This window comes from Bufo gargarizans, chromosome 3 (genome assembly GCF_014858855.1).
Source record: "Bufo gargarizans isolate SCDJY-AF-19 chromosome 3, ASM1485885v1, whole genome shotgun sequence".
Taxonomy (NCBI): domain Eukaryota; kingdom Metazoa; phylum Chordata; class Amphibia; order Anura; family Bufonidae; genus Bufo; species Bufo gargarizans.
In genome coordinates, this window is record NC_058082.1 from 560,272,000 (window position 1) to 560,292,884 (window position 20,885).

The 20,885-nt window shown below is 47.2% G+C and overlaps 1 protein-coding gene across 2 annotated transcripts in view; it reads left to right on the plus strand.

Annotated features, from left to right (window-relative positions):
- LOC122930668 (Golgi pH regulator) overlaps positions 1-20,885 on the plus strand; it is a 31,276-nt gene that overhangs the window by 1,396 nt on the left and 8,995 nt on the right. For both annotated transcript variants that reach the window (XM_044284195.1, XM_044284196.1), the window contains exons 3-12: positions 1,532-1,591; positions 2,121-2,224; positions 3,125-3,231; positions 4,043-4,144; positions 4,260-4,380; positions 6,075-6,155; positions 13,617-13,726; positions 15,641-15,729; positions 16,225-16,317; positions 19,275-19,370. In XM_044284195.1, the coding sequence (XP_044140130.1) occupies positions 1,532-1,591; positions 2,121-2,224; positions 3,125-3,231; positions 4,043-4,144; positions 4,260-4,380; positions 6,075-6,155; positions 13,617-13,726; positions 15,641-15,729; positions 16,225-16,317; positions 19,275-19,370 (963 nt within the window). The remainder of the gene's footprint in view (positions 1-1,531; positions 1,592-2,120; positions 2,225-3,124; positions 3,232-4,042; positions 4,145-4,259; positions 4,381-6,074; positions 6,156-13,616; positions 13,727-15,640; positions 15,730-16,224; positions 16,318-19,274; positions 19,371-20,885) is intronic.

Below are 20,885 nucleotides of genomic sequence, written 5' to 3' on the forward strand. Positions count from 1 at the left end.
TAGACCCTCTGTGTGTGACCCCCAGGGCTGTGTGCTCTGGAGGACCCGTCCTGTCCTCAGGATAGACCCTCTGTGTGTGACCCCCGGGGCTGTGTGCTCTGGAGGACCCGTCCTGTCCTCAGGATAGACCCTCTGTGTGTGACCCCCGGGGCTGTGTGCTCTGGAGGACCCGTCCTGTCCTCAGGATAGACCCTCTGTGTGTGACCCCCAGGGCTGTGTGCTCTGGAGGACCCGTCCTGTCCTCAGGATAGACCCTCTGTGTGTGACCCCCCCGGGGCTGTGTGCTCTGGAGGACCCGTCCTGTCCTCAGGATAGACCCTCTGTGTGTGACCCCCCCCGGGGCTGTGTGCTCTGGAGGACCCGTCCTGTCCTCAGGATAGACCCTCTGTGTGAGTGATGGGGGTGTGACCCCCCGGGGCTGTGTGCTCTGGAGGACCTGTCCTGTCCTCAGGATAGACCCTCTGTGTGTGACCCCCCCGGGCTGTGTGCTCTGGAGGACCCGTCCTGTCCTCAGGATAGACCCTCTGTGTGAGTGATGGGGGTGTGACCCCCCGGGGCTGTGTGCTCTGGAGGACCAGTCCTGTCCTCAGGATAGACCCTCTGTGTGTGACCCCCGGGGCTGTGTGCTCTGGAGGACCCGTCCTGTCCTCAGGATAGACCCTCTGTGTGTGACCCCCGGGGCTGTGTGCTCTGGAGGACCCGTCCTGTCCTCAGGATAGACCCTCTGTGTGTCAGTGATGGGGGTGTGACCCCCGGGCTGTGTGCTCTGGAGGACCCGTCCTGTCCTCAGGATAGACCCTCTGTGTGTGACCCCCGGGCTGTGTGCTCTGGAGGACCCGTCCTGTCCTCAGGATAGACCCTCTGTGTGTCAGTGATGGGGGGTGTGACCCCCGGGGCTGTGTGCTCTGGAGGACCCGTCCTGTCCTCAGGATAGACCCTCTGTGTGAGTGATGGGGGTGTGACCTCGGGGCTGTGTGCTCTGGAGGACCCGTCCTGTCCTCAGGATAGACCCTCTGTGTGTGACCCCCGGGCTGTGTGCTCTGGAGGACCCGTCCTGTCCTCAGGATAGACCCTCTGTGTGTCAGTGATGGGGGTGTGACCCCTGGGCTGTGTGCTCTGGAGGACCCGTCCTGTCCTCAGGATAGACCCTCTGTGTGTGACCCCCGGGGCTGTGTGCTCTGGAGGACCCGTCCTGTCCTCAGGATAGACCCTCTGTGTGAGTGATGGGGGTGTGACCCCCGGGCTCTGTGCTCTGGAGCCTCTCTGGACGCAGACAACCTATGTGAATAAACTTTGTGTAATGCTTAATTTCTCCTGTGGTGGCGCTACAGGGAAATCAAACACTTACTGCCAGGTTTCCCCAAGGATTACAGTGGATCACTGGGGGTCCCAGCGGGGGGGGGGGGGGGGGCCTCTGCCTATTGTCAGAAGACCCTTCTAATGCAATGAATGCCTTTTAACCCTTTGCGTTTCCGCCATACCTCCTGTGTATTGTGGGGACGTCTTACCTCTCCGTCTTCTCTCCTCCCAGCTGCTGTTCTTCGGCTTTGGATGGCTGTTTTTCATGCGTCGGCTCTTTAAAGATTATGAGGTAAGTAGGAGAATGTCGAGAGGAGCAAATAGGGACGCTGGGGGTCCGCACACGGTGTCTCCCCTGCTTACAAATCGCTGAGTCTAGTGACCGGATGGAAAGACATAGATGCTGACCCTGCCCTGAAGTTAAAGGGGTGTCCCGGGGATAAGTGCCTGATCGTTGGTGGTCTGACCAGTGACGAGAACAGGGGTCCTGTGCCCCTCCAGTATGAGTGGTGCAGTGGTTCAGCGCTCAGCAGTCTCCATCAGTCCCATAGAGATGAACTTGAGCAGGAGTGCATGTACCCGACCGCCGCTCCATTTATACTGAGGACCCCCGTTCTGGTGATTGGTGGGGGTCCCAGCACTGATGGGTTGAAATCTTTGGACAGTCCCTTTAAGTAAAAAGGAATACAAGCTGGTGGTCTCTAGTATTGATAGTGACTGTGCGTTCGTGGCTGCTGGTGGCGGAGGAGTACGATATCATCCCTCGCCCCCTGTAGGTTATGGGCCATGATCACATGACTCTGGGGCCTTGTTCTCCTCAGGTGCGGCAGTATGTCGTCCAGGTCGTCTTCTCGGTGACCTTCGCCTTCTCCTGCACCATGTTTGAGCTCATCATTTTTGAGATCCTGGGCTTACTCAACAGCAGGTGAGCGAAACGCGTCAGAATCGTATCTTCTTCGTAAGTCTCCTCCCCATTTCCGTATCGTGCCCCGTGTATCTTAGGGCCCATTCAGATGGGCCTATGTTGGTGTTTGCATCCGATCCGCAATTTTGCGGATTGGATGTGGACCCATTCTTTTCCACGGCAATTGCAGACAAGAGTAGGCTTTTCTATCGTAGGGCTGACCGCATGTGTTCCGCAAAATGCAGAACGCACATGGCCAGTATCCGTGTTTTGTGGATCCGCTATTTGCCGACCGCAAAACGCATACAGTCGCCTGAGTGAGCCCTAATACTGTGAGAAATGCATAATGGATTCTCCCTTGTGTTTCTCGGGAGCTCACCCAGTCCTCCCCCCTTCTCCTAGACTCGTCCATATCTGTAAGGCAACCATCTCCCGCAGAGGCCCTCCCTCAGTGCTCTGACTACACTAGAAGCAAGGCATGCTAAGCCCCTCCTCTTCTGAGAAGCTCCACCTCCCATATGCCAGAAAACTGAAGGGATCAGAAAAAAAATTAACCCTGTATTCTCTGCATGATTCCTGTAGGACTGGGTCAGGGGGCTACAGAAAATCACGTGGGCAGCTTTATTTCATGTTTTATTAGTTTCTAGGATTAGTTCAGAATGTAAAGTTTTGCAGACTTTCAATATACAAGTGCCATCTGCTTGCTGTCATTGAATGGAAACAGTCATTGCCTTCGTCTGTTGGCTGATTCATTAAGTTACAGTTCTCCGTGTGCTCATCACATGACCCGGACGGATTTCCATCCTGACTGCGAGCAGAGATCTTGTCGGCAATATACACGCAATTGTAGAGTGTTTTTTTTTTTTATTGATACACTAAGCGTTATTTCTGGAGATGATGATGGTGGTTGTTGTCTTCCAGCTCTCGCTATTTCCACTGGAAGCTCAACCTGTGCGTCATCCTGCTGGTCCTCGTCTTTTTGGTGCCGTTTTATATCGGATACTTCGTGGTGAGCAACATTCGACTGTGTGAGTACGAACCTGGATCCTGTACTACAACCCTCATCGTGACCCGTATGCAGTCTCTTGCCCTTGTAATCTCACTCGTTTGCTCGCCTGCCTCTGGAGCAGCCATATTTGCCTCCTATCTGCCCACAGTTTCCTCCTCCTCCCGCAGTGTAACCTCCTGATCTTGTAACGTCACCTATCCCCAGGATATGGAATAAGAGCTGGATCGGGGGGGGGGGGGATTCGACCGCCAGGGCCCCCACTTATTGCAATAACAGGTCCTGTGCCCCCCCATATGAATGGAGCAGTGATCAATCGTGGACGCAGCCGCTCCATTCATCTCTCGTTCCAGCCGTTAGCTGTTTTTCCAGATTTCCCCACACACATGCATGCTGGGCTTGGCTGTGCCTGCATGTGGGAGAAGGGAGTAAGCCGCTGCCAGACTCACCTGATGGCGGATTAGTTCCCTGAGGACAACGGACTAAAGCATTCGCCCATACTGTCCCCCCCTGACATCTGCCGCCAGGAGAGTCCTGACACCCCCATTACACAATAGACAGTCAGCCAAAGTCGGGTTTGTGTATTGTTGGGGGCATAGTACAGACAACCCCTGTGAGACCCTCTGTGCCCCTTTGGTTGAATGCTGAGGGGCCCCCTGTCTCCCTCCATGTCACAGAGGAGTCCCCTCCGATTGTGCTGCTGGACCGCAGTGATCAGAGGGTTAAAAAAGCCAGGAGGGTTCCGTAAGAAGAGGAGGAGGGCATAGCGGCTCCCCCCTCAGAAGATGATGGGTGCTCATTAAGGGTTAATAACATTCCTTCTCTCTGTGCAGTGCACCGGCAGCGGCTGCTCTTCTCCTGCGCGCTGTGGCTCACCTTTATGTATTTCTTCTGGAAGCTGGGAGATCCCTTTCCTATCCTGAGCCCAAAGCACGGTAAGTGCAGGTGGTCCGGTCTGCGCTGTGTCTGTCGGGGGACGTGGGGGAGACCAGTGAGAAGAACGCAGCCTGTGCCGCCCTGTGTGCACCTCTCATCTCTCTCTCTCCGCAGGAATCCTTTCCATAGAGCAGCTCATCAGCCGGGTGGGTGTCATCGGGGTCACCCTGATGGCCTTGCTCTCTGGGTTTGGTGCAGTGAACTGTCCCTACACCTACATGTCCTACTTCTTAAGGTGAAGTCCTCCTCTGTACATGTTACTGTGTTTGTGTGTGTACCGTGAGGAACAGAAGTATTCGAACACCCTGCGATTTTGCAAGTTCTCCCACTTAGAAATCATGGAGGGTCTGACATTCACATTGTAGGTGCATTCCCGCTCTGAGAGACAGAATAAAAATAAATTCAGGAAATCACATTGTAGGATTTATAAAGAATTTATGTGTCTTGCACTGCTGAACATCAGTATTCGAACACCTGAGAAAATCAGTGTTAATATTTGGTACAGAAGCCTTTGTTTGCAATCACAGAAGTCAAACGTTTCCTGTAGTTCTTGACCAGGTTTGCAGACACTGCAGCAGGGGTTTTGGCCCACTCCTCCACTCAGATCTCCTCTAGATCTGTCAGGTTTCGGGGCTGTCGCCGAGCAACACTGAGTTTCAGCTCCCTCCAAAGATGTTCTATTGGATTTAGGTCTGGAGACTGGCTAGGCCACTCCAGAACCTTGAGATGCTTCTTACGGGGCCACACCTTGGTTATCCTGGCTTTGTGCTTCGGGTCGTTGTCATGTTGGAAGACCCAGCGACAACCCATCTTCAATGCTCTGACTGAGGGAAGGAGGTTGTTGATCAAAATCTCAAAAAAAAAATGGCCCCATTCATCCTCTCCTTAATACAGTGCAGTCGTCCTGTGACCTTCGCAGAAAAGCACCCCCAAAGCATGATGTTACCACCCCCATGCTTCACAGTAGGGATGGTGTTCTTGGGATGCAAATCATCCTTTTTCCTCCAAACACGACGAGTGAAGTTTAGACCAAAAAGTTCTACTTTGGTCTCATCTGACCACATGACTTTCTCCCATGCCTCCTCTAGATCATCCAGATAGTCATTGGCAAACGTCAGATGGGCCTGGACATGTGATGACTTGAGCAGGGGAACCTTCCGTGCAATGCATGATTTGAAACCACGACGGCGTAGTGTTCTACCGACAGTGACCTTTGAAACTGTGGTCCCAGCTCTCTTCATGTCATGGACCAGCTCTCTTCATGTCATTGACCAGGTCCCCCCTTGTAGTTCTGGGCTGATTCCCCACCTTTCTTATCATCAGTGATACCCCACGAGGTGAGATCTTGCATGGAGCCCCAGTCCGAGGTAGACTGACAGTCGTCTATAGCCTCTTCCATTTTCTAACAATTGCTCCAACAGTTGATCTATTTTCACCAAGCTGCTTGGCAATTGCCCCGTAGCCCTTTTCAGCCTTGTGGAGGTCCACAGTTTTGTCTCTGGTCTCTTTTGACAGCTCTTTGTTCTTGCCCATGGCAGTAGTTGGCGTCTGACTGACTGTGGGGTGGACAGGGGTCTTTAAAGAGCTCAGACAGGTGCTACTAAGTTAGATGAGTGGAGTAGAGGTGGACTTTTTAAAGGCACAGTAACAGGTCTTTGAGAGGCAGAATTCTTGCTGTTTCTCAGGTGTTCAAATACTGATGCTCAGCAGCAAGATAAATAAATTCTTTAAAAATCCTACAATGTGATTTCGTGATTTTTTTTTATTTTTTTTTTTTTCTTTTTTCTTTTCTGTCTCTGAGTGGGAATGAACCTACAATGTGAGGTTCAGACCCCTCCATGATTTCTAGGAAAAATCGCAGGGTGTTCAAATACTTCTGTTCCTCACTGTATATATCTAATATATCTATCTATCTAATCTGCTTACTAGGAATGTAACAGAAGCTGATATCCAGGCACTAGAGAGAAGACTACTGCAAACCATGGATATGATTGTCAGTAAGAAAAAGAGGTAATGCTCAGAACCAACCACTAGAGGGCAGCAGCGTTCTTTACTGTCCTCCTATGTTTACCATATTTGCTACAATTATTGTGCTATTGATAGAGCTACACACGATACCCAAATTTTGATTTGATTTCAATACCATAAAAAAGTATTGCGATATTCAACAAAACACCAAAGAAAAATAAAACACCAAAAAAAAACTGCCTGCATTCCGCTTTTTATGGAACATCCTGTCCTATTTCTTGGGGTGAAAAGGCGTTCCTATTATGGCGTTCACCGCATAGGAGATATTGTTTTAATAGTTTGGACTTTTTCGGATGCAAAGATACCTAATATGTTTAGTTTTTTTTATTATTTATATATTTCTATATGTAAAATCGGGAAAGGGGGTTATTAAGACTTATTATTTTGGTGTTTTTTTTTTTTTTTTTTTTTACTTTTTATTTACTATTAGCCCCCTTAGGTCCCTTTCACACGAGCATGATTTCCGTGCGGGTGCAATGCGTGACGTGAACGCATAGCACCCGCGCTGAATCCTGACCCATTCATTTCAATGGGTCTGTGCACATGAGCGTTGTTTTTCACGCATCAGTTCTGCGTTGCGTAAAAATCGCAGCATGTTCTATATTCTGTGTTTTTCACGCAGCCTTGGCTCCATAGAAGTGAATGGGGCTGTGTGAAAAACGCATTGCATCCGGAAGCAAGTGTGGGTACAGTGCGTTTTTCACTGATGGTTGCTAAGAGTTGTTGTTTGTAAACCTTCAGTTTTTTATCACACGCGTGAAAAACGCATCAAAACGCATTGCACCCGCGCGGAAAAAACTGAACGCAATCGCAGACAAAATTGACTGAACTTGCTTGCAAAATGGTGCGAGTTTCACTGAACGCATCCTGAGCCAATCCGTCACGCCCGTGTGAAAGAGGCCTTTCAGTATCCTGTTCACCCTGATAGAGCTCTGTTAGGGTGAATACAATTTGACACTGTCCCTGGGCTTTGTGCGCACAGCAGCAGGGAGCTTACCATGGATGGCTTCAGTAGTGTCCTGGCTGCCATGGTAACCGATCAGAGCCCCGCGACTTCACTGCTGGGGCTCCGATCGGAATCTGCCACTGCCACCAATGCACATACTTATGGTGGGGGGCCAAGAATATAACTACTATAATACTGCCCCCTATGTACAAGAATATAACTACTATAATACTGCTCCTATGTACAAGAATATAACTACTATAATACTGCCCCCTATGTACAAGAATATAACTACTATAATACTGCTCCTATGTACAAGAATATAACTACTATAATACTGCCCCCTATGTACAAGAATAGAACTACTATAATACTGCTCCTATGTACAAGAATAGAACTACTATAATACTGCTCCTATGTGCAAGAATATAACTACTATAATACTGCTCCTATGTACAAGAATATAACTACTATAATACTGCTCCTATGTACAAGAATAGAACTACTATAATACTGCTCCTATGTACAAGAATAGAACTACTATAATACTGCTCCTATGTACAAGAATATAACTACTATATTACTGCTCCTATGTACAGGAATATAACTGCTATAATACTGCTCCTATGTACAAGAATATAACTACTATAATACTGCCTCCTATGTACAAGAATATAACTACTATAATACTGCCTCCTATGTACAAGAATATAACTACTATAATACTGCCTCCTATGTACAAGAATATAACTACTATAATACTGCCTCCTATGTACAAGAATATAACTACTATAATACTGTCTCCTATGTACAAGAATATAACTACTATAATACTGCTCCTATGTACAAGAATATAACTACTATAATACTGCTCCTATGTACAAGAATATAACTACTATAATACTGCGCCTATGTACAAGAATATAACTACTATAATACTACTCCTATATACAAGAATATAACTACTATAATACTGCCCCTATGTACAAGAATATAACTACTATAATACTGTCTCCTATGTACAAGAATATAACTACTATAATACTGCTCCTATGTACAAGAATATAACTACTATAATACTGCTCCTATGTACAAGAATATAACTACTATAATACTGCTCCTATGTACAAGAATATAACTACTATAATACTGCCTCCTATGTACAAGTATATAACTACTATAATACTCCTCCTATGTACAAGAATATAACTACTATAATACTGCCTCCTATGTACAAGTATATAACTACTATAATACTTCCTCCTATGTACAAGAATATAACTACTATAATACTGCCTCCTATGTACAAGTATATAACTACTATAATACTGCCTCCTATGTACAGGAATATAACTACTATAATACTGCCTCCTATATACAAGAATATAACTACTATAATACTGCCTCCTATGTACAAGTATATAACTACTATAATACTGCCTCCTATGTACAGGAATATAACTACTATAATACTGCTCCTATGTACAAGAATATAACTACTATAATACTGCTCCTTTATACAAGTATATAACTACTATAATACTGCTCCTATGTACAGGAATATATCTAGTATCCAGTTGTTTGGGTTGCTGCACTGTGGAGCTCAGTACTAGATCCTCAGTGAGTGTTTTATGTGCAGGTTTAGTGGAGACTTTGATTATCATTCATGATATTGCTATCTGTATATTTGAAAGCTTATCTGCCTCCGTTATCTCACTTCTCATATGTAATTAAAGGGGTTGTCCTACAAAAAATATTCTACACTTTACAAACCAGCACCTGGATCTAAATACATTTGTAATTGCATGTAATTAAAAAATTTAGCATAGCCACTGAGTTATTCGATAAAATGTATCTGTACAGCGCCACCTGCTGTTTATTATTTTCCTTATATCTTTGTCCTGCTCACTGAGAAGGCCGCATATGTTCAGTTTCATCTTTCAACTGCCTCTTGAGCTGTGATAGGGAGATCATGGACACGCCCCCTTAGCTGCAGCAGAAAGGACACGCCCCTTGTGCTGTCTACTTGATATAAATCTAGCTGAGCAATGAATGTGGAGATCTCTGGACCCAGGTGAGGTACAGGGCTGGTTCTAGCTTTGTTAGAAAGAGATTGTCATGTCCTATATGATGTCATTTTTTACATGGTCATAGGAAAACCCCTTTAATAATTTTTTATTTTTTTTCCCCCTCTTCATTTTTTGTTGGGAACCAATTGCTCTTTTTTACTTTTATTACATTTTATCTCCCATCTTCTTGTTTGTGATACCAGTATCTGAGCTCAATATCAGTCATCTGGAAACTGAAAAATTTCCAGTCTGTTGTAAACCGTTGTCCACATTGCAGTCCGCACTTTAGTCCATGTGCAGCTTGTTGGACATTGTCCTCCTAATCAGCCTGTGTGACATCCGCTATCTCTATAATATTTCCACTTTGTGCTGATCTGCTGGTAATTCCATTTACTTACATTGTGTTTTTTTTTTTTTTTTTTTGTGTGTGTGCCATATTTAGACCTGGAAACCATCAACAAGCAGGTTAGTTTTTTGAGGATAGCTCCTGTAATTCATTCATTAACACCCAGTGGTCCTTAACATGTAGCCCTCAGGTGACCTCCATACCCTTGTCAATCGGTGGGATTTTCTGCAGGTTGTAGAAATCCTGCAGAGAACACAGGAAGTCAATCTAGTGCAGATCTGCTCCCAATTTGACTGAGAGGGTCCTTAAAGGGCTTCTGTCACCCCACAAAAGTCATATTTTTTTTTTTGGATAGTTACATTACTTATAGCGCGATATAGTCACTTACTTTCATGCGGCCGTTTCTTTAGAAAACAAAGTTTTATAATATGTAAATCCGGTCTCTACCAGCAAGTAGGGCGTCTACTTGCTGGTAGCCGCAGCAGAAAACCGCCCCCTCGCCGTGTTGATTGACAGGGCCAGCCGTGATCTCCTCCTCCGGCCAGCCCTGTCAGTATTTCAAAAATCGCGCGCCTCTGTTCATTCGGCGCAGGCGCTCTGAGATGAGGAGGCTCGTCTCCTCAGAACTCCCTCAGTGCGCCTGCGCCGATGACATCACCGAAAGAGAAGACGTCATCGGCGCAGGCGCACTGAGGGAGTTCTGAGGAGACAAGCCTCCTCATCTCAGAGCGCCTGCGCCGAATGAACAGAGGCGCGAGGGAGGCTGCTGCTGCAGCCAGCTGTCTCACAGCCAGACACAGGACAGTGAGGAGGAGGAGGGGGGATGCAGCTGATCTCCTGGGGCACACAGAGGAGGCTGCTGCAGCCAGCTGTCTCACAGCCAGACACAGGACAGTGAGGAGGAGGAGGGGGGACGCAGCTGATCTCCTGAGGCACACAGAGGAGGCTGCTGCAGCCAGCTGTCTCACAGCCAGACACAGGACAGTGAGGAGAAGGAGGGGGGACGCGGCTGATCTCCTGGGGCACACAGAGGAGGCTTCTGCAGCCAGCTGTCTCACAGCCAGACACAGGACAGTGAGGAGGAGGAGGGGGCACGCGGCTGATCTCCTGGGGCACACAGAGGAGGCTGCTGCAGCCAGCTGTCTTACAGCCAGACACAGGACAGTGAGGAGAAGGAGGGGGGACGCGGCTGATCTCCTGGGGCACACAGAGGAGGCTTCTGCAGCCAGCTGTCTCACAGCCAGACACAGGACTGTGAGGAGGGGGAGAACATGGCTGATCCTTTGGGACACACAGAGGAGCCTGCTGCAGCCAGCTGTCTTACAGCCAGACACAGGACAGTGAGGAGAAGGAGGGGGGACGCGGCTGATCTCCTGGGGCACACAGAGGAGGCTTCTGCAGCCAGCTGTCTCACAGCCAGACACAGGACAGTGAGGAGGAGGAGGAGGTGGGATGCAGCTGATCTCCTGGGGCACACAGAGGAGGCTGCTGCAGCCAGCTGTCTCACAGCCAGACACAGGACAGTGAGGAGGAGGGGGGGGATGCAGCTGATCTCCTGGGGCACACAGAGGAGGCTGCTGCAGCCAGCTGTCTCACAGCCAGACACAGGACAGTGAGGAGGAGGAGGAGGGGGGACGCAGCTGATCTCCTGGGGCACACAGAGGAGGCTGCTGCAGCCAGCTGTCTCACAGCCAGACACAGGACAGTGAGGAGGAGGAGGAGGGGGCACGCAGCTGATCTCCTGGGGCACACAGAGGAGGCTGCTGCAGCCAGCTGTCTCACAGCCAGACACAGGACAGTGAGGAGGAGGAGGAGGGGGGACGCAGCTGATCTCCTGGGGCACACAGAGGAGGCTGCTGCAGCCAGCTGTCTCACAGCCAGACACAGGACAGTGAGGAGGAGGAGGAGGGGGGATGCAGCTGATCTCCTGGGGTACACAGAGGAGACTGTCTTATATGTTTAACAGTTTTACTTGTCGTATGAGTCGGAATACAGTAGAATCAAAGGATAGGGGGTGACGGGAGGAAGCTCTGGGATTGTTTTTATTTTTTGTGAATTTTGTATATTAAGTGACCATTAATTAATGTTCAGTAATCTCCGAGGCAATGTCATATCATCGTATCTTGCCACGGGGGTCATTCTGGATTCATGGTGTCAGGGTAGGGGTAATGGGTAGTATAACTAAATATTCATAAATTAAAGAGAACCTTTAATGGGATTATGGGTTACAGACTGGTATGCTTACCAGATAGGGCGGCCCCTCCCGGCCGTCTCCTCCTCCCTGTACTGATTCTCTAAATTAACATATCCGGTGTCAAAAACAGCGGGGTACACAGCGCTGGACGGAGGGGTATTTTTTTTTTTTTTTTAAGTGCTGGCATCTTTAGGGGCCGCCCTATCTGGTAAGCATAACAGTCTGTAACCCAGAATCCTATGAAAGGCCCTCTTTAATGTGGCTTCCGGCCTGTGCTATAGAATAGGGATACTGGCAGTCCGCGGTCCAAATCCAGTCTGCCGTTGCCAGCCATCCGCCCCCCCCAGCATATCCTATCTTTGAAGGGGTTCTGCACTTTGTTTAAACTGATGATCTATCCTCTGGATAGATCATCAGCATCTGATCGGCGGGGATCTAACACCCAGGACCCCTACCGATCAGCTGTTTGAGAAGGCAGTGGTGCTCCAGGAGCGTCGCGGCCTTCTCGCTGTTTACCGCAGGCCCAGTGACGTCACGACTAGTATCAACTGGCCTGGGCGCGACTAAGCTCCGTTTAAGTGAACAGAGCTTAGCCGCGCCCAGGCCAGTGATACTAGTCGTGACGTCAGTGCACCTGCGGTAAACGGTGAGAAGGCCGCGGCGCTCCTGGAGCGCCGCTGCCTTCTCAAACAGCTGGGGACCCCCGCCGAACAGATGCTCATGATCTATCCAGAGGATAGATCATCAGTTTAAACAAACTGCAGAACCCCTTTAACTCTTCCTGTGTCCTCAGGATGCAGATACAGTTGACCACAATGGTGACGCACGGAACCATCAGGGGATTGGGTGGGATTAGAGGTGTGTTTTCCAGTTCAGCCCTCACCCGATGCTAGACCCCAGTATGTGGGGTCTGATACAAAAAAAAAGACCCAGGTCCATCAAATCCAACCTGTAATCCTACCGTGTTGATCCAGAAGGAGGCAAAAACCTCCATGAGATGCCAATTACCGCATAACAGAGAAAAGATTCCTTCCCAACTCCAAATCAGAATAAATCCCGGGATCAGCGTGTCCGCTCCGGAAATCTACTAATTATCATTCGTAATACATTTTTCAAGAAAGGCATCCCGGCCTCTGTAGACCTTGTACGATGGATCGGGCATCGCCGCCTCTTCTGGCAGAGCGCTCCATAGTCTCACTGCTCTTACAGTAAAGAATCCCCGTCTAGGAGGATGGCGATGAAACCTTCTATCCTCTTTGATATAGAGGATGTCCACATGGGGTTCCTTGGGCTTTATCTAGCTTCCAGCACCTTGGCGCATGCGCAGAATCTGTGCATGCGCCAGACACATCTACTTGCCATATCACGTGATGGCCGCCATCCTATATCCTCTGGACTTACAGCATGCCCGTCTGTATACCTGTCTTGCAACTCCTTTGCCATTTTGATGCATATCATGGCGGTTATTTGCCTTAGCAGCAGCTGCCTGGCATTGGTTTGTTAAGTTCTAGTAATTATTGTAGTTTTCTGCCGTTTATCGCCCTGCACCCCATAAATTGGTGACATGAATCATTTCGGAATCTGCAGCTGACATCGTTAATACTAACGTCCCTCATCTACTTCCCTGCGCTGCTCGTCAGCGGCTCCACTAATATAGCGGTAGTACATATTATTAATGGGACACATGACCGAGGACACGGTTATTAGGGCATCACGGCTAATTCCTACTTCCCCTTTCCCACAGGTTAACCTGTTACCATCCTGTTCAGTTGTCTCTTAGTCATATCTGTTCCTGGGAAAGCCGAGTGACGCTCGATAAGGACAAACTCAAGAGCCCTGGGGTTATATAGGGTAGAGCACTTCATAACCGATATTGTTCTACCTGCAGGATAGCCATGGTGCGGAGGAATATGTTCCAGCGAGGAGAAGTGCACAACAGACCAAGTGGATTCTGGGGGATGATCAAGAGCGTGACGTCATCAGCTCCTGGCAGTGAAAGTATCTTTTTGTCATCTCCGAGAGACCTGAAGGGAATGTCTACCCCAGAATACTCACAGCTTATATACAGATATAACATGTCACTATATCCATACAGTGCATACCCCAGAGCTGCACTCACTATTCTGCTGGTGCAGTCACTGTGTACATACATTACATTACTTATCCTGCACTGATCCTGAGTTACATCCTGTATATACAGGTCCTTCTCAAAAAATTAGCATATTGTGATAAAGTTCATTATTTTCTGTAATGTACTGATAAACATTAGACTTTCATATATTTTAGATTCATTACACACAACTGAAGTAGTTCAAGCCTTTTATTGTTTTAATATTGATGATTTTGGCATACAGCTCATGAAAACCCCAAATTCCTATCTAAAAAAATTAGCATATCATGAAAAGGTTCTCTAAACGAGCTATTAACCTAATCATCTGAATCAACTAATTAACTCTAAACACCTGCAAAAGATTCCTGAGGCTTTTAAAAACTCCCAGCCTGGTTCATTACTCCAAACCGCAATCATGGGTAAGACTGCCGACCTGACTGCTGTCCAGAAGGCCATCATTGACACCCTCAAGCAAGAGGGTAAGACCCAGAAAGAGATTTCTGAAGGAATAGGCTGTTCCCAGAGTGCTGTATCAAGGCACCTCAGTGGGAAGTCTGTGGGAAGGAAAAAGTGTGGCAGAAAACGCTGCACAACGAGAAGAGGTGACCGGACCCTGAGGAAGATTGTGGAGAAGGACCGATTCCAGACCTTGGGGGACCTGCGGAAGCAGTGGACTGAGTCTGGAGTAGAAACATCCAGAGCCACCGTGTACAGGCGTGTGCAGGAAATGGGCTACAGGTGCCGCATTCCCCAGAAACAGCGGCAGAAGCGCCTGACCTGGGCTACAGAGAAGCAGCACTGGACTGTTGCATGTCATTCGGAAATCAAGGTGCCAGAGTCTGGAGGAAGACTGGGGAGAGGGAAATGCCAAAATGCCTGAAGTCCAGTGTCAAGTCCCCACAGTCAGTGATGGTCTGGGGTGCCATGTCAGCTGCTGGTGTTGGTCCACTGTGTTTTATCAAGGGCAGGGTCAATGCAGCTAGCTATCAGGAGATTTTGGAGCACTTCATGCTTCCATCTGCTGGAAAGCTTTATGGAGATGAAGATTTCATTTTTCAGCACGACCTGGCACCTGCTCACAGCGCCAACACCACTGGTAACTGGTTTACTGACCATGGTATTACTGTGCTCAATTGGCCTGCCAACTCTCCTGACCTCAACCCCATAGAGAATCTGTGGGATATTGGGAAGAGAAAGTTGAGAGACACAAGACCCAACACTCTGGATGAGCTTAAGGCCGCTATCGAAGCCTCCTGGGCCTCCATAACACCTCAGCAGTGCCACAGGCTGATTGCCTCCATGCCACGCCGCATTGAAGCAGTCATTTCTGCAAAAGGATTCCCGACCAAGTATTGAGTGCATAACTGAACATAATTATTTGAAGGTTGACTTTTTTTGTATTAAAAACACTTTTCTTTTATTGGTCGGATGAAATATGCTAATTTTTTGAGATAGGAATTTTGGGTTTTCATGAGCTGTATGCCAAAATCATCAATATTAAAACAATAAAAGGCTTGAACTACTTCAGTTGGTGTGTAATGAATCTAAAATATATGAAAGTCTAATGTTTATCAGTACATTACAGAAAATAATGAACTTTATCACAATATGCTAATTTTTTGAGAAGGACCTGTATACTCCAGAGCTGCACTCACTATTCTGCTGGTGCAGTCACTGTGTACATTACATAACCTATCCTGCGTTACATCCTGTATTATATATGTATGTGATAGATAAGTGACTGTAGGTGTTTGGGTTATGGGGAGGCTCCGCTGTCACTTGGCTTCCTTCATTCCTATCAGACCTGTCTCAGATCCAGCAGGAGGTGGACGCTCTGGAAGAACTGAGCCGCCAGCTGTTTTTGGAGACGGCGGACCTGCACGCCACTAAGGTAAGGTCACAGCTGGGCGGGATGGACGTCTGCTGACACGATGGGGGTGGGGGATCGTCGTGAACTCCCAGCCGCCTGAGAGGAGAGGACAGAAGACTGTGCGGCCTGGAGAGACAGCCTCCTGTACTGCAGTAACATGCTAGTTTTCAGTGTTATGTCAGGACTTAAGCAGATTCCTCAAGTCAAAGACTTGTTCAAAGATTCAGTGAAAATAGTTATTTTTGCTGATATTATTCTTGTAATATATAAGTCTCGTCCAGAGCTGCATCAGCAGTTTAAAGTTGCAGGAGTTCAGATTTCTTAAAACCGGATATTTTAAAATGCAGTCATTACATTTCTAAAAAATGTATGTGCATGGTTTGTGCTTCCTGGTTGTTGGTAAGAATTTGAGTGCAGCTTTGGGTGTGATTGGAGAAGACTCATTGAGAAATATGTGTGCCGCAGTGTCACCCACAGTCTCGCTGTACTGACTCTCTGTATGTACCACCCCTGCAGGAGCGCATCGAGTACTCGAAAACCTTCCAGGGAAAATACTTCAATTTCTTGGGATACTTCTTCTCCATTTACTGCGTCTGGAAAATCTTTATGGTAAGGACTAGTGACCAGCGAAGTATTGGGAAATCCGATTCGGCTGCTTCTCCGAATTTTACAAAAATAAATATGCTTCATGGTGAATTACCTTGTCACGAAGCGCATTTCTTTGTAAGTAGCAGGTGCAATGACGGGGAGCGCCGATTGCACCGCGTCATCGTACCCCTCAGATGTCGCGTTCATACGTGATCGCAGCTTTCCATACAAATAAGAGTCCCGGCAGCTGCCATCTTGCTTGAAGATCTGGTGCAAAATCTCATGCGGCCCATGATGTCACCATGTCGGACGGCATGATGGCAACGTCATATGTCACCGCACACGGGATTTCATGCGAGAACTTCAATCAAGATAGAAGTGGCCAGCTAGTCACAAGCAAATGGATGAGGTAAGTATGATATATACACAGTACAGACCAAAAGTTTGGACACACCTTCTCATTCAAAGAGTTTTCTTTATTTTCATGACTATGAAAATTGTAGATTCACACTGAAGGCATCAAAACTATGAATTAACACATGTGGAATTATATACATAACAAAAAAGTGTGAAAGAACTGAAAATATGTCATATTCTAGGTTCTTCAAAGTAGCCACCTTTTGCTTTGATTACTGCTTTGCACACTCTTGGCATTCTCTTGATGAGCTTCAAGAGGTAGTCACCTGAAATGGTTTTCACTTCACAGGTGTGCCCTGTCAGGTTTAATAAGTGGGATTTCTTGCCTTATAAATGGGGTTGGGACCATCAGTTGCATTGTGGAGAGGTCAGGTGGATACACAGCTGATAGTCCTACTGAATAGACTGTTAGAATTTGTATTATGGCAAGAAAAAAGCAGCTAAGTAAAGAAAAACGAGTGGCCATCATTACTTTAAGAAATGAAGGTCAGTCAGTCCGAAAAATTGGGAAAACTTTGAAAGTGTCCCCAAGTGCAGTCACAAAAACCATCAAGCGCTACAAAGAAACTGGCTCACATGCGGACCGCCCCAGGAAAGGAAGACCAAGAGTCACCTCTGCTGCGGAGGATAAGTTCATCCGAGTCACCAGCCTCAGAAATCGCAGGTTAACAGCAGCTCAGATTAGAGACCAGGTCAATGCCACACAGAGTTCTAGCAGCAGACACATCGCTAGAACAACTGTTAAGAGGAGACTGTGTGAATCAGGTCTTCATGGTAGAATATCTGCTAGGAAACCACTGCTAAGGACAGGCAACAAGCAGAAGAGACTTGTTTGGGCTAAAGAACACAAGGAACGGACATTAGACCAGTGGAAATCTGTGCTTTGGTCTGATGAGTCCAAATTTGAGATCTTTGGTTCCAACCACCGTGTCTTTGTGCGACGCAGAAAAGGTGAACGGATGGACTCTACATGCCTGGTTCCCACCGTGAAGCATGGAGGAGGAGGTGTGATGGTGTGGGGGTGCTTTGCTGGTGACACTGTTGGGGATTTATTCAAAATTGAAGGCATACTGAACCAGCATGGCTACCACAGCATCTTGCCGCGGCATGCTATTCCATCCGGTTTGCGTTTACTTGGATCATCATTTATTTTTCACCAGGACAATGACCCCAAACACACCTCCAGTCTGTGTAAGGGCTATTTGACCATGAAGGAGAGTGATGGGGTGCTGTGCCAGATGACCTGGCCTCCACAGTCACCGGACCTGAACCCAATCGAGATGGTTTGGTGTGAGCTGGACCGCAGAGTGAAGGCAAAAGGGACAACAAGTGCTAAGCATCTCTGGGAACTCCTTCAAGACTGTTGGAAGACCATTTTAGGTGGCTACCTCTTGAAGCTCATCAAGAGAATGCCAAGAGTGTGCAAAGCAGTAATCAAAGCAAAAGGTGTCTACTTTGAAGAACCTAGAATATGACATATTTTCAGTTGTTTCACACTTTTTTGCTATGTATATAATTCCACATGTGTTATTTCATAGTTTCGATGCCTTCAGTGTGAATCTACAATTTTCATAGTCATGAAAATAAAGAAAACTCTTTGAATGAGAAGGTGTGTCCAAACTTTTGGTCTGTACTGTGTGTGTGTGTATATATATAATATATTTCAAGTTAAATCGATTCGCTACCGCAAAGTACACGGAAATTCGGCTTTGCAGCGAATCTAAGTTATCCTGAAATTCGGATCAACGTCATATGACTATATATAGATACAGTCTATTTTGCCTAGACAGGGCCTGATGGGCGGAGCATGACACAAGGATACATTCTTGACAGTTTATGCCCCGCCCCCTACACCAGCCGAAACACGGTATATCAGTTTTGCCCAGAGATTTACATTGTTACTAAGTTACTAGTCACTGTTGTCGGTAAAGTCAGTACAGAGGATGAATGTATTGACCCCGCCCCCACTTTACAGGGGTGGTTCAGGATGGGGGTGGGGGAATACATTTTTAAAGCTTCACAGAACTAGGAGATCTATGTTCTACGACCTCTTAAAGGGGTTGCCCAGGACTGATTTGTTTTTTTAATTGCCGCACCTCCACCACTGGACCTGTGAAGGAAAGCACGCTGACCTGCTGCCTGGTTCCAGCTCCGTGGGTCCAGGGCTGTCTTCCCTGCAGGTCGGTCCCTTCATGGGGTCACGTTCACCACCGCAGCCGATGACAGGCCTTCGCGGTGATGTGTCCCCAAGCAATACATGAGCCAGCAGTGGGGACACATCACAGGTTGTAGCGGTGCACATGATCCATTCATGAAGGAAGTTTACATGCAGGGAAGACAGCCCAGGAACCACGGAGCTCGAACTCAGCGGCAGGGAGCAGGTAAGTATGCTTCTCTTTACAGGTCCAGTCGGGAAGGGGTTGTATTTAAAAAATAATAATTATAAAAAACTTCCTGGACAATCCCTCTAAGAGGGCCTAGCTCATAGGCTCCTCCCCCTAGGACTGGTGACTTATACGGTTACGGAGTTTTCTGTAAACCTCGTTTTTTTTATTTTGTAGGCCACAATCAACATCGTCTTTGACCGCGTGGGGAAGACTGACCCAGTCACCAGAGGGATCGAGATCACCGTGAATTACCTGGGCATCCAGTTTGATGTAAGGTCGAAAGATCCCGTAGAGCAGGGGTGCACAGCCTTCTCTGGTCGGCGGGCCGCATCCTCACATTATTTTATTTCAAGCGGCCACAAATAAGAAAAAATTGTGATTGGCGCTCGTTTGCACTGGCTTGTTACACAGGCCAGTGGGAAGGAATGATCACTACTGCTGTCGTTCCTCCTTCATTCAGTTGATTATCGGCGGTACGTCCCTGATCACACAGAGAAAAGTGCTGATGGTTATCGTACATCTCGTTCTGATGAGAGATGCAAATCGGCCGACAATCGAGTGATGACTTCTTGATCAGTTGATTGGCGGCACTATTATACGGGCCGGTTACCAGGGATGAGCGCTCTTCCTATGAACATTTATTCCCAATAATTGATCCGAAAACCGTGCAGTGTAATAAGGGGTTGTCTCGTCTCCCCGAGATGAATCTCAGTCCCGACCACCAACCAGCCCAGAAACAGCAGTGTGCAGCTGCGCTCGCTGTGTCAGTAGCTCCCACTGCCTCATCCTGCCTTAGTAACGGCAACTCCATTAAAGGCTAAGTACACCTTTTGGGGGCATTTTTTTATTTATTATTGTATTGTTCTCATTTTTAGCTAAAAATCTTTTTTTTTATTGGTCTTTATTAAAAATGTTGAACCCCTGTCTCTGTGCAGCCTTGAGTTTATCTAGTAGCAGGATCTGAATTTTCACTCTGTTCTGTCAGGCAGCTCAGCTGACGGCCCCTTATCTCTGATCTCTTAAACACTCATTATAGCTCAGTTCTTATCTTACTGATAAGAATGTGGCCTAAAGGGGTCGTCTCACTTCAGTAAGTGACATTTATGATGTAGAGAAAGTTTATACAAGCCACTTTCTAATGTATAGTGATTGTCCATATTTCCTTCTTTGCTGGCTGGACTTATTTTTTCATCACGTTATACACTGCTCATTTCTATGGTTACAGACCACCCTGCAGTCCATCAGTGGTGGCCGTGCTTGCACGCCGTAGGAAAAAGCATCAGCCTCTCTGGTGGCCGGGGCCATGGGACCACACATAGGCTACTGCTTTTTCCTACAGTGTGTAAGCACGACCACTGCTGAAGGATTACAGGGTGGTCGTAACCTAGGAAACGAGCAAAGTATAATGTGATGGAAAAATGAATCCAGCCAGCAAAGGAAGCAGTATGGACAATCACAATACATTAGTAAGTGCCTTGTATTAACTTTCTCTACATGATAAATGCCACTTACTGAAGCAAGACAACCCCTTTAAATAAGTGTTTATGACCTCTCTCCGTAGTTCAGAGATGAGGTTTATTAGATGACCGGCACAAAGGGAAAGTGAAGTCACACAGCTAGAAAAACAGTTAACCTTTGTGACAGAACGGCTCAATATTTTTAATAAAGACCAATAAAAAAAAAATGGATTTTTAGCCCAAAATGAGTACAATACAATCATAAAAATGTGAACATAGCCTTTAAGTGGCGACGTTTCTGTCTCTCCTGCCTCCTATTCATACTCGA